Source organism: Gadus chalcogrammus, chromosome 22 (assembly GCF_026213295.1).
Source record: "Gadus chalcogrammus isolate NIFS_2021 chromosome 22, NIFS_Gcha_1.0, whole genome shotgun sequence".
NCBI classification, from domain to species: domain Eukaryota; kingdom Metazoa; phylum Chordata; class Actinopteri; order Gadiformes; family Gadidae; genus Gadus; species Gadus chalcogrammus.
In genome coordinates this window covers 4,598,997-4,615,139 of record NC_079433.1, presented here as the reverse complement: position 1 = coordinate 4,615,139, position 16,143 = coordinate 4,598,997, and the positions used below count along the sequence as shown (strand labels likewise).

At 47.7% G+C, this 16,143-nt stretch overlaps 1 protein-coding gene across 2 annotated transcripts; it reads right to left on the bottom strand.

The window, feature by feature from the left end:
• Positions 1 to 260: 260 nt before the first annotated feature.
• Positions 261 to 13,527, bottom strand: si:ch211-195b13.1 (STKc_SGK domain-containing protein). 2 transcript variants are annotated; one of them, XM_056583049.1, is made up of 13 exons: positions 13,383 to 13,527; positions 6,790 to 6,865; positions 5,525 to 5,603; positions 5,368 to 5,408; positions 5,144 to 5,201; positions 4,936 to 5,019; positions 4,423 to 4,554; positions 4,194 to 4,306; positions 3,804 to 3,927; positions 3,401 to 3,496; positions 2,838 to 2,993; positions 2,471 to 2,560; positions 261 to 2,074 (listed from the first exon to the last, which is right to left on the bottom strand). In XM_056583049.1, the coding sequence occupies exons 1-13, from the start codon at positions 13,408 to 13,410 to the stop codon at positions 1,910 to 1,912; spliced, it is 1,242 nt and encodes a 413-aa protein (XP_056439024.1). In that variant the 5' UTR covers positions 13,411 to 13,527; the 3' UTR covers positions 261 to 1,909. The 2 variants fall into 2 exon arrangements, with proteins under 2 accessions (XP_056439024.1, XP_056439023.1); XM_056583048.1 differs by lacking the exon at positions 13,383 to 13,527 and adding an exon at positions 7,501 to 7,687.
• Positions 13,528 to 16,143: the final 2,616 nt, after the last annotated feature.

Genomic DNA, 16,143 nt, shown 5'->3' with positions numbered 1-16,143 from the left:
AACATACACTTGTGGGTGAATAAATATACATGAAACAAAAATGCCGGAAAGGGATGAGTAAAGCCTCCAAATGTGGAAGAACTGTCTAGAAATGCATGACTGCCGTGTACTCAGTAAAAAAAGCACAACCTCTTTATGTAGCCATTCATATTTCCAGACTAAAATATATATTTACACTTTTCCTTTTACAAATGGGTGGACCTAAAATGTATTTATATTAACCCCCTTAAACTACACACCTCAATCATTTAATTTCTATAAATTATAATTTACACTCAGATTTTTTTTCCTATATCTCCACTAGTTGTTATTACTATTATTGCACTTTTTTTTTTTAATGAATCATGTAATAGTGGTGATGGATTTTGGTGTCAGCTCCGTGTTTTAGTTCTGGACAAAAGCTGCTGGAGCAGAACTATCTCCAGATCCGTTTCTAGAAGAGCAGCTGGTAGGACTACAGGTTGACGATATGAACTATACACGTAGCTCTACATGTATAGATCATATGTTGCTAACATGTGGGCTTTATTTGTTGTACACGCATGTTGCTATGCATGTTCATGGGTCAGGCACAAGACATTCACAGTTACTCGCTATCGTCTAGAATCGTACGTATCTGTGAAGGATGCTTCATTGACAATTAGTACGGTAGATAAGGACAGGTCTGAAGGGGCGGAATGGGTTATCTCGTTTGACCATCCAGATATTCAAGTTTGCATTTCAAAACGATCTGCAGAGTTAAAACGAACGTGAACCCGCGAGGCCGGGGTTTGGCCGGTGTCCACGAGGCTGATGAGCGGGAGCATCCATTTTGTTTTAGTTTTGTTACACTACAACGTTATTGCTGAATCGACTGATTCTCTTTTGATATGAAAGGAATTTCAGAAAGCCTGAAAACACAGCTCTGTTTAGGTCAACACATGTTTGTATCGTTGCATATTAAAATAAAAGATGTAAAAAGTCAAATGTAGGAAAATAGTCCATCCTAGACCGGATTCATTCTTCAACATTTATCTATTACGTTAAGAACCAGTGTGTACAGAGTATTTAAACGTAAACAGTGAATGGTTGCAGTTGGTTAAACGTAATAATAATTTGGTAACAATGTCATTTTCGTTTAATACAGAACACTCTTCTTTTGTTCTTCTGAGGAATGGTCAGCGTTGGGGAGGGAATGAACAGGACACATATTGTTGGGTATACCTACTACATTTCTGTGGAATGCCATTTTGTTCTAAAATAGTGACGTCACTTATGGGGCGGGGAAGACCCGCAGCTGTCGTTACCGTGGCAGCTGAGAACTGACCCCTCCTTTCCTCGAGTGCAACAAGAGCATTCACAATATAAAACCAAGTAAAACAACAGTGATGATATCAGAGCCAGTCACATGCGCCCCAACGCCCACTGGGAGGGTCAAAAACGGCTCTTTGGGTTCCTTCAACACTGCCTTTAGAACCTCAGGCACTTCCTCTTCCGGTCGCCTCCACCAGCAAAAAAACAAAAAGAGGCTATTTTCAGTCTTTCAGTCGTAAAAAAATAAATAAACGCCCATTCTAGTTTCTAAGCTTTGCACCCTTTTCAAAGTCAGTCGCGGGCCTTTCGGGTGGTCCAGGATGTCGTGGTGGCGAAGGGGATTCAATCACGGAGGACAAGCGATCCCCGCCTATTCATTAAGTTGGTCCCCTGTGAGATCTGCGTCTGTCTGCATCGACCACGTCCGACGGGATCGTACCAACACCCGCACCCCCATGCGGAATGTCCCACAGGCACCTTCGCCCACGTCGTGGTTCCCCCTGGTTGAGCCGTGCCGTTGAGTCTGTCTCCAGCACTCGGGCAGGGCCAGGGATGGACGGATGGATGGAGTGTGGCGGTTAGGGGGACAGGTGGTCAGGTGGTCAGGTGGGAGGCTTCACATGAGGTGGTCGACCGGGGGTCCGTACGAAAAGCCCGGGAAGGCGCCGGCCGCCTCCCGGACGCTGTTGGTCACGGCCAGGCTGTCGGAGTTGAGCAGGGAGCCGCTCACGGGGAGGTGGGTGAACTCGGTGTCAAAGTGCCGCAGGTCGGTGGGGCCGCTCTGTGGAGGAGGAACGACCCGTTAGTGTCCAGGTTCAAGGCATAACGATGCATCCGGCTCTGGATGGATCAGTGACTCAACCCGCTATTACGCTAACCATGTAGGCAACACGCCTTGTAGCGACCCTGGTTCGATTCCCACCTGTGGCCCTATGCTACTTGTCGTTCCCTATCCTATTCGTTAGTGAAAATTATGAAAAAAAACAATAAACCTACTGTTTACATGATCTGCTTATTTTGTGTTGTCATGGTAACATTAGCACTTGTGATATCGTTTTATCTTTCAGTTGAGAACCCTGACTTTTTTTGTGCATTCAATTATATTTATATATTATAAAAATAAAGAGATTATAAACCCTACTAAAATCGTGATTGTACAAAAAGAGTTAGGACGTACCACTGAGGGGATGAATGGAGGGGTGATTTTCCTGGCCATCAGGTCGTCCCAGTTGATGGGCGAGAAGAAGGAGTGATGCTGAAGCTCCAGCTGTAGTGTCACACACACACTCGGTCAGACCAGCCACAGAACACAGATTTAACACGCAGCTCTCAACGCACAAACTAGCTTTAAATCCCTTCCCTGTAGTGACATCACAAGTGGGAGTGTCCTGTCCATTAAGATGTTTGAATGAGCACACTCTCGGTAGAGTCCCCCTGGCCAGCGGATCCACCAATAATAAGTCTGGGATGAGCGGTCCCACTCGTGATGTCACTAACGTAAAGGGTCAGATCGGGGGTCTTTAAAAGCGACGTTGTGGACTCACAAAGTCGTCCTTGGAGCCCAGCCTCTTGGTGCGGTCCTTCTGCAGCAGACCTTCCAGAAGCTCCCGGCCAGAGTTGGACACGTTGGGCTTGAGCACGGGGGCCTTGTGCAGGATGTTGTGGTACATCTCGGCCGTGTTGCGGCTGTAGAACGGCGGCTGAGGAAACCCACAAACACTCGGTTACATCCTCCCTTCGCTGCACGGAAACCTCTTTATAACAGAGTGCTGGAGCATACAGACTTAAGGATCAATATGCTTCAGTCTGTTTGGATCCCTTTATGGCTCCGGGAAAAACCAAGGGCCAAATATAGTGATTATAATAATTCAAAAGGTTATCATTTAAAAAAGACGATAATATGAATGTACTTTGCTACGAGGCCTCTATTGATTTCATAAAGCCCGTAAATACAAATCAACAACGTGGTGAATAGTGTAACATTAAAATCACAACATCATTATTGTGAGTGAGCTTATGGCAGCCAGGGCTATGCGAAGCATTGCGATTCTGTCTAAAGACGTTATAGGAGATTAAAAACATCAACCCGATGAGTAAGCTGTCTCACCAGGCCATAGAGCATCTCGTAGAGCACGGAGCCCAGGCACCACCAGTCCACCGTGCGGTCGTATGCCTGCTTCTGGAGCACCTCAGGGGCCAGGTACTGCAAACAACAACAACAACAACAACAGAACCATCAACACAAGCCAGGTACTGCAAACAACAACAACAGAACCATCAACACAAGCCAGGTACTGCAAACAACAACAACAGAACCATCAACACAAGCCAGGTACTGCAAACAACAACAACAACGGAACCATCAACACAAGCCAGGTACTGCAAACCACAACATATACAGAACCATCAACATAGCCGCTCTGTTATCCTCCTTAACTATTTAAAGTTATTTAGCTAGTTATGTTTTTATATAGCGTGTGTCAAGGAGGGTGGTGGTGTGTGGTCTTTACCTCCGGGGTGCCACAGAAGGTGGAGGTGGTGCTGTTGTCCTCCAGACCTTCTTTGCAGAGTCCAAAGTCTGTGAGGACGATATGACCCGAGGAGTCTAGCAGTATGTTCTCTGGCTTCAAGTCCCTGTGGTCGAAAGACAAAATGATTAATATATCCTACTTTTCTTAATTTAATTAAATGATATGATATAATTTAATGTATATTTAATCATTACTAAAGTAATAATTGATTTAATTCAATTGATTGATAATCCATTTCCATTTAATTTTTGATATAATACATCAGATTGATATTGATTTCGTTCCAAATGTCCCATTACCAAATGTAGCATGTAATTGCATTTTTTCAAAAGTCCCCTAGAGGGCACTGTAGTCCGGCTCATAACGCACCTGTAGACGATGTGTAAAGCGTGCAGGTAGCCGAGGGCGCTGGCAATTTCCGCCGCGTAGAACCTTGCTCGGGGCTCCAGGAAAATCCTCTCCCTCTGTAGATGGTAGAAGAGCTACGGGGCGAAGAAATAAATCAAATGATAAGTTAGTATTTTAAGTAAAACAGCAAATTTCGTGTCCGTATGGTCAGGGAGTCTCTGCATGGACCAGAAGATGGCGCAGGTCCTACCTCTCCGCCGTTGACGTAGTCGAGGACGAAGTAGAGCTTGTCTGTGGTCTGGAAGGAGTAGTGGAGGCCCACCAGGAAGGGATGCTTGATGTTCTTCATGAGCACACTGCGCTCGGCCATGATGTGTCTTTGCTGCAACACAGGATGTACAGGTATGAGTAAAGGTAGGATGTGTACACATGGCCTATGATACACATTTGAGCAAGCCATACAGGAAGTATGCATATGAAAATAATATGATGACAAACTATACGCCGTAATACTAAAGTTATGAGTTTATGTCGAATACTAACCAGATGTTCTTAACTAATCTGAAATTGTAATTAGGGTGTAGGTCTACCGATATGATAACAATTCATAATCAATAATGTAAATGTATATGTTTATTATATTATACGTTCCCCTTCGGTCGGGTTAGTATGAATGCGTCCAAGTATCGGCAGGCCTGTAGAGATCAGGGGCTGTGTGTTTGAAAGATGAAGGGGCAAGCGGGGGGGGGGGAGAGACTCTCACCTCCTTCTTCTTCATGATGATCTTCTTCTGCAGCACCTTGACAGCGTAGTAGTTGGTCGTCTCCTTGTGCCTGGCTAGCAGAACCTGACACATGGATAGAAGGTCGGCGGGTAAGCATTAGCGAGCAGATTCAGCCGTGACGACGTCACAACGACTATAAAGGGATGTCGAGGCTTCAGGCAGTGTGAGTTGGGGAAAAAAACCTCACCTTTCCGAAGCTGCCTTTGCCAATGATTTTTAGGTAGTCGAAATCGGAGGGTTTGATCCTGTTGAGGAACAACACGGAGCGTTTAGGATGAGGTTAAAAACACACACACAGAGAAAACACAGAGAGAGAGAGAGATTTCCTTGATTCCTTGATTCATTTCCCCTCTCGAATAAATAACCTAACCTAACCTTCTCTTTAGAAATGGAGGTAACAATAGCACTTACTGAGTCTCCTCAGCCAGCGAGGTCCTGGAGGTCAGGTATAACTGAAAGAAAGCAACCGTATGATATGAGGACACGGACACGGCACACATCAGAACACATTAGAACGCATGTGTACGCTTCCCAAAGGAGGGAACGGTGACTGGGTCGGAGAGTGCACCTGTCCGTCTCTCAGGATGGCCTGTTCGATGTCCTCGTTGGGGTGCTCGTCAATCTTCATGAAGTTGTTGACTTCCGCACTGCAGGGGGTGGGAGAGAGAGAGAGAGAGAGAGAGAGAGAGAGAGAGAGAGAGAGAGAGAGAGAGAGAGAGAGAGAGAGAGAGAGAGAGAGAGAGAGAGAGAGAGAGAGAGAGAGAGAGAGAGAGAGAGAGAGAGAGATTAGGGGGCGGTAGAGAGATAGATGGAGAGAGAGGAGTGGGAGAGAGGGAGGGAGATGAGGGGATGGGAGAAAGGGGGGGGGGTAGAGAGGGAGAGAGAGAGTGGGGGAATGATGAAGAGGGAGGCGGAGAGAGGAGAGAATGATAAAGAAGGCGGGAGAGAGAATGGGAGATAGGAAGGGAGGGAGAACACTTTTAGATAAAACTTGCATCAGTGTGTGTTAAAATAAAATGACGACCGAATATGTTACGACTGGACTTCATTTGGCCTGGCTTCCCGGCGACAGTAAAAACGCCATCTGCTCTGCAGAACAGACTTGATGATCTAAAGAAAAGTCCCCCGTCCTATTAAGTGAATTAACCCCTGGGGTGTACTGCAGCGGATGAACCGGCTCACGGCCTGGGAACGGACCTGTCCTTATCCCGTCTCAGACGTACTACTTATAAAGCTGACCTGCCGTCGGAACGCTTTCGGTCGGATCAAACCAAAACACCAACAAAGGTAGATAATCACCTTGTTATTATTATAATTGTATCGTTACTATTATGGTATGCTGAATAGTGTGAGTTGAGGGTGTCCTAGTCGGTGTTCAATGCGAACGCACTTACGAGCGTGGAGGAGGTCACCGCTCTCGCGGGATAATGCAGTGATCCCGCGGTAATAATTTAATTACAGGTTTATTCCCGTCTCGAGGACAGAGGGGATTTAGGCTGCAGAAAAGGTGATTAGGCGCAAGTGAGCCAGAGGAGTAGTTCGTCATGAAAGCGTCTATTCCTGGTTCCCTTAATACTTTCTTCACCTTCTCGGAGACGCGATAAGGAGCTTGGTTTCAGGGAAAAATGTGCAGCCAAACGGGTTCCGTGCAACGAGGACCACTGTGCATACACAACGTACCCGCACTGAGCAAACACAACTATAAAAGCACGGTGTGCAATCACGCCCTCCGTGACAGCGCACGGACATTAGATTATTCAGTTCACTTTTTCTTTTTTACAGACTGGATCCTGGTCCGTGGTAAATATAGGTGGTATTTGAATGCCTACTCACTGTTGGCAGATGTGTGGCGATGAGACCAGCCTCTGGATGAAGTCGTTGAGTCCCATCTTTCTCTCCTTAATGAAGGCTGTGGGCAAAGAAAGGAACACACGCGCGCAAACACACACACAAACACACACACACCTACGTCAATACGGTGGCTTGTCAAGGCACGCACTGCTTACTCAGTGCGGTGCGAAACACACTGTCAGTATAGCAGCAAGGTAAATAGCTCAAACACGACCGTGGGGACGATAGCAACCCATAATGTATAATATATGAGAGCGTTATGTGCCGCTGCGTTACATTTGCGCATGGGCCGCGGAGCGGTTACGCAACCATTCCTTTAGCCACTATCACCGTTGAACGTCTCAATCTTTAAGGAATTTTTCCTGGCATGCCAGCATAGTCACACTGAATTAGTCGAGTATTATGAAAACGCTTATGTTCCGTTGACAAGTTTGACCATTTAGTATTTTTTGTATGAACGAAAACCCTATAGGGGAGGTCAAATGGTAATCAAACAGAATCGTTGCCGTTAGGTATTGCGGTTCCGTTTCAACATCCCCTCTGTCACCGCGCTTTATGCAACATTGAAATAAAACCCGAAACAGCGGAATACTCATTCATGATCACCACACACACACACACACGCACACGCACACACACACACTGCCGCTCATTCACAACTATACCAGTCGCGGTGTCATCGATATAGCTCACCAGTAAGTACGGATGCAAAACCCCTCATCTTGCAGTAAGTCATGTCACAGCTCGCCTCGGTCACTGCCATGTTGAGGCAATTAAAAAAATAATGGATGTATCCGAATAGAAGATGTAATCCTTGTTTTGGTCACGCGTAATGGTCCCCCAATAAGCGCGGTCTGACGTCGAGTTGGGAATACCGCTGCAGTGCCCACTGGAGGAGGCGGACGAGCTGTTATATACGGAGCACGTGGTACACCGGAGTGGGCGGGTCCGAAGGGGCTGAAACACTGCGTTGACATCACTCGTAACCAGGGGCAACGCCTGCCGAATGTGATGTCACGGGACGGGATTCCTTCACTGGCTTCCGCCGTGCGCCTGCGGGGTGGCGAGAGGTGACGCGAGACAACCCGCAGATTGGAGTGGAAAGATGCAGACGATTGTCGAGAAGCCATTCGTTTAATGGAAAACGCCACTGGAAGATTTGTATCTGTTCATTTACTGTACATATAAATAGATCAACTGTAGACTATACGTCAAACGGAAAAAATGCTAATATAACAAAATACACTGGTTTTTTTCATAGGTGCGAGTGATATTTATTTACATGCCTCAAGTTTGTTACAATCTTCCACAAGGGAAAACGCGTAAATGTGAAACATTACAGTATTTGAACTGTGACCAACCATAAGTCCAAATGTGTCCAGGTCAACACCAATAGTTTCCGTTGGGAAAGGTCATGGCCGAAACTATGAATTGACCTTTAGGGCTATATATGGCTTCATGTTCATGTTCAGCATTAAAGCCTAACAACACAACCCCCGTGAGCACCAGCTGTGGTCCACTTAGCCTTTATCTACATCATCACTACAAAAAGAGACGTCCCCTATTAACCAAACGAATGAATGTCCGTGGGCCTTATAATAACAACAACAAAGAAGCCCTCTCTCTCCCTGACAGTCCACACTGTCACAACTTTAACTCACCCACACCAGCGTCGGCGTCAGAGAGAGAAGGGCCTGGGGCCAAACAGGGACTCTTTCATAGTGGCTCACATGTCAGACGGACGCCATGTGACTTGCATCATCACTTCACTGGCATGAACCCAGCCCGGCCGAGGTGTGCTGCGGTCGCTACTTCTTCTTCTTCTTCTTCTTCCTCAGAGCTAAGAGGAAGATGTGAAGAAAGCACATTCCCTCAGCCCATCGGGTTGGCAATGAGCCCTGAGTGACTGAGCGGTGACTCAGGCCGCTGTGAAACCACCGGGCTCTCTGTATCAGACGGCCACTTTTACCAGCATGCTGTCCTGAAATGTTATTGTTCAAAAAGGTTTTATAAGGTCAGACGTTCCTGCCCAGTGGCACTCGGTTTGTTTGTGATTATTTGAATAGTTGTTGGCTGGTTTCAGCAGAACTGATCCGACCTGATGGTTACGACCGGGTGGTGTTTCTGCTTCCTGAATATTTTGCTATGAGTCAAGGCGCAGGCATCTGTCATGGGGAAAAGATGACTCTTTCGCTGCATCTGCTGCACATGGATTGAAACACAAATAGATTATTTGATAAAAATAGCCGTGCAAGTTGATCAGACCAATCCATATGAAGCTTGCTTCTCGGTCCCGATATCCAAACGTCCATTTAGGACGCATCGGCTGGTTTGAAACCCGAGGTGGTTTGAAGTCCCGACTCACAAGTGCTGCAACCGCCCTTTTACCCGTTCTCAAACGACAGCTCCGTGCCGGTGAAACAACATGATCGATTAGAACTCATTGTATTTGGCGGGCGGCCCTTCCGCCGGCCCGTGGGATCGATGCCAGGGACGAACGCGGTGGAGGCTGCAGCCCCGTTGATTAAAACAACTCCCATGATGAGTCACCATATCCACTCCAGCAGTGCCGGTAAAACCTCCACCAGCGACCCGGCGGCCCCTTCCCAGATTCGGCGTTGCTTTGACAACCACCACTGTGTGTGTGTTTATTCTGGGATGTTTTGATCTTGAGGGGGTCTGGCACTTCTATCCCAAGGGACTTGCAGTAAATACAGATGCATGGCAGTCATTGAGGAGCAGGCAGGGGTTCGAGTTCAGAACCTTTCTACTGGGAGCTATTTCCAACACACTACAATTTCTTACCCCCACCACACAATTATTAAGGAGACACTTTTAACAAAATTATTTTCAGAATCAGCCTCCCTTTTCCCCTATCCGTTTTGATACCTTTTCTTGCAGCTGCACTGTTTAAAGAAGGAACTGAGCCCAAATGGGAAGGGTTATTGGGCCAGTGAAGTATAAATTAAGTGAAAATAATATAAGCCGATCTTCTGTTTATGGGGCGGTCATACAAAAAAGTATTAATTAGAAAAGACTGTTGTTTCGTCGTCATTAAAGACACGGCTGGCCATGAGCAGTATGGTAGATGGCCGGTAGAGAGTAAGTTCATCTCGCTTAAAAAGGCCTAAAAGGGTTTCTGCAGGCAATGGCAATCAAACCCAGCATCTTTTGGCTACAAAACGACGCAATCTTTATATTCAAAATATCAAATTCAGATACTTGTCACTGGGGACTGAATAGGCAGGCAGGTTGGTGCTTTAAGGCATCTTACCCAAGGGAGCCTATTTGTGAAACCCTGCGTACATTGGGGGATTGAAAACAGTACCTTTTCGTCTGGGAGTTACCCAATACCCTTGCTGCTACACTGCCCCCGCCCCTCCCTTAACCTCCACCCTACCCCTCCAGCCCCCCACCGACCCCTCGTATACCTGCCTGATCCAGCCCCCCTACGCTCACCACTCATCCATCGTCCAACCTTGCTCCGTTTCCTTTATTCAGCGCTTCATGGTCCAGGGGCTTGCATGTATCGTGTGCCTGTCTGTGGTGCCCATTGATGCCGTAACTGTTAAAGGTCTGGGGAGGGAGGGGGCTGTTGTGTGGGTGTGTGTGACTGTGTCTGTGTGTGTGTTTGTCTTTGTGTGTGTGTGTGTGTGTTGAGAGCACAAAAGAGTGGATGAGTAACCCATGCAGGCGAACCAAATGTCCTTGATGATCAATTGTTTGCCAGGCTGAGCCTTAGGTAACCGCAATTGAGACTTGGCTCCCGCAGATGTGTCTGAGTGTGTGTGTATGTGTGTGTGTGTGTCTCTGAGAGAGTGCTAATTAGTGACTCGCTCGAAGGAGTAACCAAGGACTCAGCTGCACCCCCCTACGCAACCATGTGTGTCTTGTTGATGCGTGGCATCTCTGACTCAGAGACGTAGCGGGCTCTAATAGTGGTTATGACTCCCAGACTAAAGGTTTTGGATCCAATCCCGGCATGTCTGCAGTGTACCTGGAGGCATCCTCGGGCAAAACACTCCAACCCCTACTCACTCCTCGAGGACATTTATCTAAAATCAATTCACTGTACCTAAGCTAAAAGGGTCTACCTCACACTAAGATCCTTCACAAGAGACACCTTAGAAGTCTTGACCAAAACCTCCAGTTTAGTTGTTTTTTCCGACTCGTCTCCTCGTGTTTCCTTCTATTATTCATTCTCAGGACTTCTTCCACCAGCACCCGGCCAGGTCCTCTTGTTTTTGGCCCTGGTGTGTTGATCCCCCTGCCTCAGCTGGTTGACCTGCTGAGCTGCCCAGAAGGACCCATGGGGAGCCCTCCACAGAGAGCAGAGGCACCCAGACCTTAGAGGACCTACGGTTCACACAGGACTTAGCGCAGCCCTGCATTCAAGGCCCTTGTGTTTTGGGAGTTTTTTTTACACGCCAGGGAATAGAGTTACACCCTGCTTATGTTTCTCTCTCTCTCTCTCCTGAATTGTACCAGCGCAGAAGTTTCAAGAAGTTCATGTGATTTCAGATTCAGGTTACCATCTTTATTAATCCCTGGGGCGAGGGGGATTGTTTCTTTTGAAATTGCTCTGCCTAAAATAATAGAAAACAGTGATCATTTGATATCGGTACAGGAAGGTTTTGACACCAAACCCAAATCACTCCTTTTGCTGAATTGACCTGGCTCTCTCCACGATGGGGGCGGGGGTAGTGTTGAAACACAACACGACCACCACACCTTATCCCACCATCTCCCCGGTGACACGGCAGTGGTCCTGTTACAACACACTACGGCCTAAACGTGCCATGCTGACCCCATGCTGTCCACCATTGACGCCGTGGTCCAATCTCTTCATCCCTGTGCCTCACACGGCTCCCCGGACACGAACCAGTGGTGCGTGACATGAGGCATGAACGCAGAAGAAGGAACCGTACGCCCGGCAGACCTGCTACAGCTCAGGGCCGGCGCGGGACTCCGTTCTCGTGATGTTTTGGGTCCGTCGACCTGGTCGGCCATGCATGGCTCGGGTCACGAGAGGCCGGTGTACGAGGGAAGGAACACTTCTGGAAGGCACCGGTCCGTTGGAAGATACTCTAGTATGGAGGTACAGAAGAAGTACTGGAAGGTACCTTAGTACTGAGTACTGTACAGATACTACAGAAGCGGCTCTAGTACTGAGGTACTGTGGTACTTCAGTGTTGAGTATTGCGGATACTACAGAAGCCCGCTCTAGTACTGAGGTACTGTGGTACTCTAGTATGGAGGCACAGTAGCTACTCTAGTACTGAGGTACTATGTTACTGTAGTACTATGTAGCTAACCCTTACTGAAATAATACACTACTTCCCCCTCAATTGAATTCCCTGTCTGTGTTTAAGGAAGTACGTTATCTTAATTAATGAGAATAACTACGAATACAGACTGTTGAGTACCTGGCCTGGATGAGGCCAGCGATCACCCATGCCTTCCCTCTCGCTTGTCCCTTTAGATACATTGCGTTGCTGATGGAAACCAGACAAGCAAATCTCTGTGTATTTGGCGGTGGAAGATTTGTGTATGTGAGTGTGTGTGTGGGAGGGAATGGGAATGGGGAAGTTGGCTGGTGCCTGTTACCTGGCGTTGTGTTCATCATCAAGCCAAGCCCCGATCACCCTGCGGTCAGGTTTGTTTCCAGGTGGGAATCTCTCTATGTGTAACGCATGCCCTACGAATCACCGCTCCACCGCGCAACCTGATTGGTCTAAATATTGAGGAAGTGAAAACAAACAGAGGCTGCCCCTGTTCCCCACGCAGTGTTACAGGATCTGATCCTCTCCTGAAGCAGGCCTGTTTCTGTCTGACTCTACTTTGAGGTGCCAAGCCAACAATGCGATCTCCACCTAGAAATTCAAGACCCAATCGCGAGAAAACTTCCATTACGCCGAGTGATTCTTCCTGAACAAAGCGGATCCTAAATAAGACCAATTACATCCGTATTCTGTGTCTGGGTTGCATATTTATCGGGACACCTAGTCTCGCCTCCAGGCAGCCGGTGCTGACAACCACCGCTCTACGGGACGGACGCCAAGTCATTACAGATCATTATTACAGAGTATCACAACACTGTCGTGTGCCAGCACAGCCCCAAAGCTCACACCTGCTGAAACACTGGCCCTCACCAAACAGCCAGTGCCTAGTTAAGGCAGGGTGACCGGCCCGGTCCATGAATACAGAGAGATGTGCAGGCGATGGTGACCTGGACGTCAGGAGGGAGCGAAATGCTCAGTGTTGACACGGGAGAGAGATGTTCACCAGGGCTTTGTCGATTATGTGAGATCAGATCGATGGGGTTGGACCCAAAGTGGAAGCTAACCGCATTGAACAGCATGAATTTGATCGGTCGTAGAGAGAGAAAGAGAGAGATAGAAAGGCGAAGGAGAGAGAGGGAGAGAGAGAGAGAGAGAGAGAGAGATATAGAAAGAGAGACAGCCAACATGATCTTAGTAAATACGACATGAACACACGACCATAACACCTCGACTACCTACAACACCATCAATAGGCAGTCCAAACACCAGTCATGGATCACATCCCAAACCTACCTATGAAGGATCTCTTCCCGGTCTTCATGATGCCTCCGGGCACTCTGCGAGGACCTGTTGCGGGGGACGTGTCTGTCTGTGGCGTAGTCCCCGGGTTCCTAGTGTCGCCGTGTGTCGCTCTGCTGTCCCAGCGGGGTCGGTGTCGTCGGCGGGTGCCGGACGTGCCTGGTGTGCACGACGAAGGAGGTGCAGGGAGATGTCCTCTTCGGTGGTGCGTGTTCTCTGTTCTCCTCCTCCTCCTCCTCTCCGCTCGCTCGGGGCTGCAGCACGGCAGCTCTGGAAAAGTCCACAACAATCCAGCAGCCAATCGGATCCCTCGCTCACACTTTTCCCCTGTGTGTGTGTCTGCTTCCTGCTCGCTCTCTCTCTCTCTCTCTCTCTCTCTCTCTCTCTCTCTCTCTCTCTCTCTCTCTCTCTCTCTCTCTCTCTCTCTCTCTCTCTCTCTCCCGCTCTCTTGCTCTCGCTCTGTATTCCTCTCTCTCTCTCTCTCGCTCCCCTTTCCCGCTCTCTTGCTCTCTCTGTATTCCTCTCTCTCTCTCTCTCTCTCTCTCGCTCCTCTCTATTGCTCTCTAACTTCTCTAAGTCGCCATCACCCTCTCGTACGCACTATCTCTCTTTATCTCTATATCGCCATCCCTCTCTGAATCGTTCGGGCAAAAAATCCCCCAAAATCCAAAGAAATGTGACGCACTTACCATCTCCCGCTTAACCAACTCCACCCCAAGCCCCAGCCCCACCTACCCCCACCTGCTACCCTCCACCCCCGCCCCACCCACCCTCACTGCCCATCTCCTTTGTGCCTGCTCTAACCTGTTACCTGTGTGCCACATTCACACAACACACTCAGGTGTCCAGTTACTGCTCTCTCTCTCTCTCTCTGTCTCTGTCTCTGTCTCTCTCTCTCTCTCTCTCTCTCTCTCTCTCTCTCTCTCTCCTCTCTCCCTCTCTCCCTCTCTCTCTCTCTCTCTCTCTCTCTCTCTCTCTCTCTCTCTCTCTCTCTCTCTCTCTCTCTCTCTCTCTCTCTCTCTCTCTCTCTCTCTCTCCCCTGTGCAAACGGATGTCCCCCCCCCCCTCTGCCCCCTCGTACCAAGGTGGAGACACTGTTGTCATGACGCCAGGTAACACACCTGACCAGCCCGACGCAACAGACAGCAGCTGCCTCACTGTTTGTTTTTTATATTAGCGACTCCCTAATTGGCCGACGCCGTGGTTACCGCGGTGACTCTGGCGGTTCATTGGTTGGCGACGTCACTCTCGGGTGACGGGGGGGAGGGGGGGGGGGGGGGGGGGGGGGTTGGAACAAGATGGAGGTGATGCTAGTGACGCTAATCTAACTACCCTACCTTGGCTCAGGTATTCTCCTGTGCCTGGGGCCTGACGCCATAAAGTGATGATCAATAGCCATGGTGGTCCCAGCGAGAGACGTATGCGGCATCAGAGATGGTTAATCGTACCCTGCGATGAGGGGAAGGTTTAGTAGAGGCTGGAGGCCCGGGCGACCTGGACTGACTTAACGTGATGATACGTAGAGTTTAGTGTCCACACGGTGGATAAGGGACACGTCGTGCCTTCTGAAAGCTTACAGGTAGAACCACAGGAACAACCAGATATCACCCATATGTGAACATGTTCAACATTTAGCACATGTACTGGAAATTCACACTGCATTGTTTCAATGTAAAACTGAATGACCTTTTAGTTATAGAAAGATTACGTTTTATTGGAGTATTCACATTTCACTGCAGAGATAGGGGGAGAAAAAAAACATTAAATTGGGGAGAGAGAGAGAGAGAGAGAGAGAGAGAGAGAGAGAGAAGTATGAGGGAGCGATAGTTTTATTTTCCAGTTAAATTCTTCTGTTTTAACGGCCTCTGTAACGGCTTCAGATTCATCCCGTTCTGCTGAATGGTGTCTAACGGTTCTTTGGAGACCGTCCATGCAGTGCTCCGTGTCTGACAGTCTGGCATCGAACACGATGGATCCTTTGTAATTTAGCTCCTTTTACAATCTTCCATTTAAGGTTATATCATTGGCCTTTCAGCCTCTCCGCATTTATATACACAGAGAACATTCTGTGCTGCTTGCATGCTCGGTCTTATTGCTTGCCCTTTCTGTTTTTCAGTCGTTTGTGAGCCACAGCCCTGCTGTGGATGTATAGAGGAACCATGCCAACAAACACTTCATCTAGAGCACAGGATGCTACGCTAAGCTAACAGCTCACCGTGGAAGAGCATCATAAACACAGGCCTGATGGACAGATAGATGGACAGATGGGTTTAATGGTACTCTATTACCCAAGACAGGAAATGTGGGATGGTAGATAGATGGACAGACGGACGGAAAGACAGAATGATACATACATACATACATACATACATACATACATACATACATACATACATACATACATACATACATACATACATACAGTACATACATACATACATACATACATACATACATACATACATACATACATACATACATACATACATACATACATACATACATACATACATACATACATACATACATACAGTACATACCTAGCTATATAGATGGATAGCTAAATAGATGGATAGCTAAATAGTTGGATAGCTAAATAGTTGGATAGCTAAATAGTTGGATAGCTAAATAGATGGATAGCTAAATAGATAGATAGATAAACTGAAGGACGAAGAGACGGAAGGTCTAGATAAATTGATGCATCCATACATACATACATACATACATAAATAGATAGAAAGATAGGCATAGAAGC

What these genes read in the sequence shown, in the direction of transcription:
- si:ch211-195b13.1 (XM_056583048.1), bottom strand. Translation starts at nt 7,570, where the DNA reads ATGGCAGTGACCGAGGCGAGCTGTGACATGACTTACTGCAAGATGAGG. An exon ending in GCTTTACACATCGTCTACAG is followed by an intron (nt 3,928 to 4,193) that starts GTGCGTTATGAG and finishes TTTCGACCACAG; the next exon opens with GGACTTGAAGCCAGAGAACA. An exon ending in CCTTCTGTGGCACCCCGGAG is followed by an intron (nt 3,497 to 3,803) that starts GTAAAGACCACA and finishes TGTTGTTTGCAG; the next exon opens with TACCTGGCCCCTGAGGTGCT.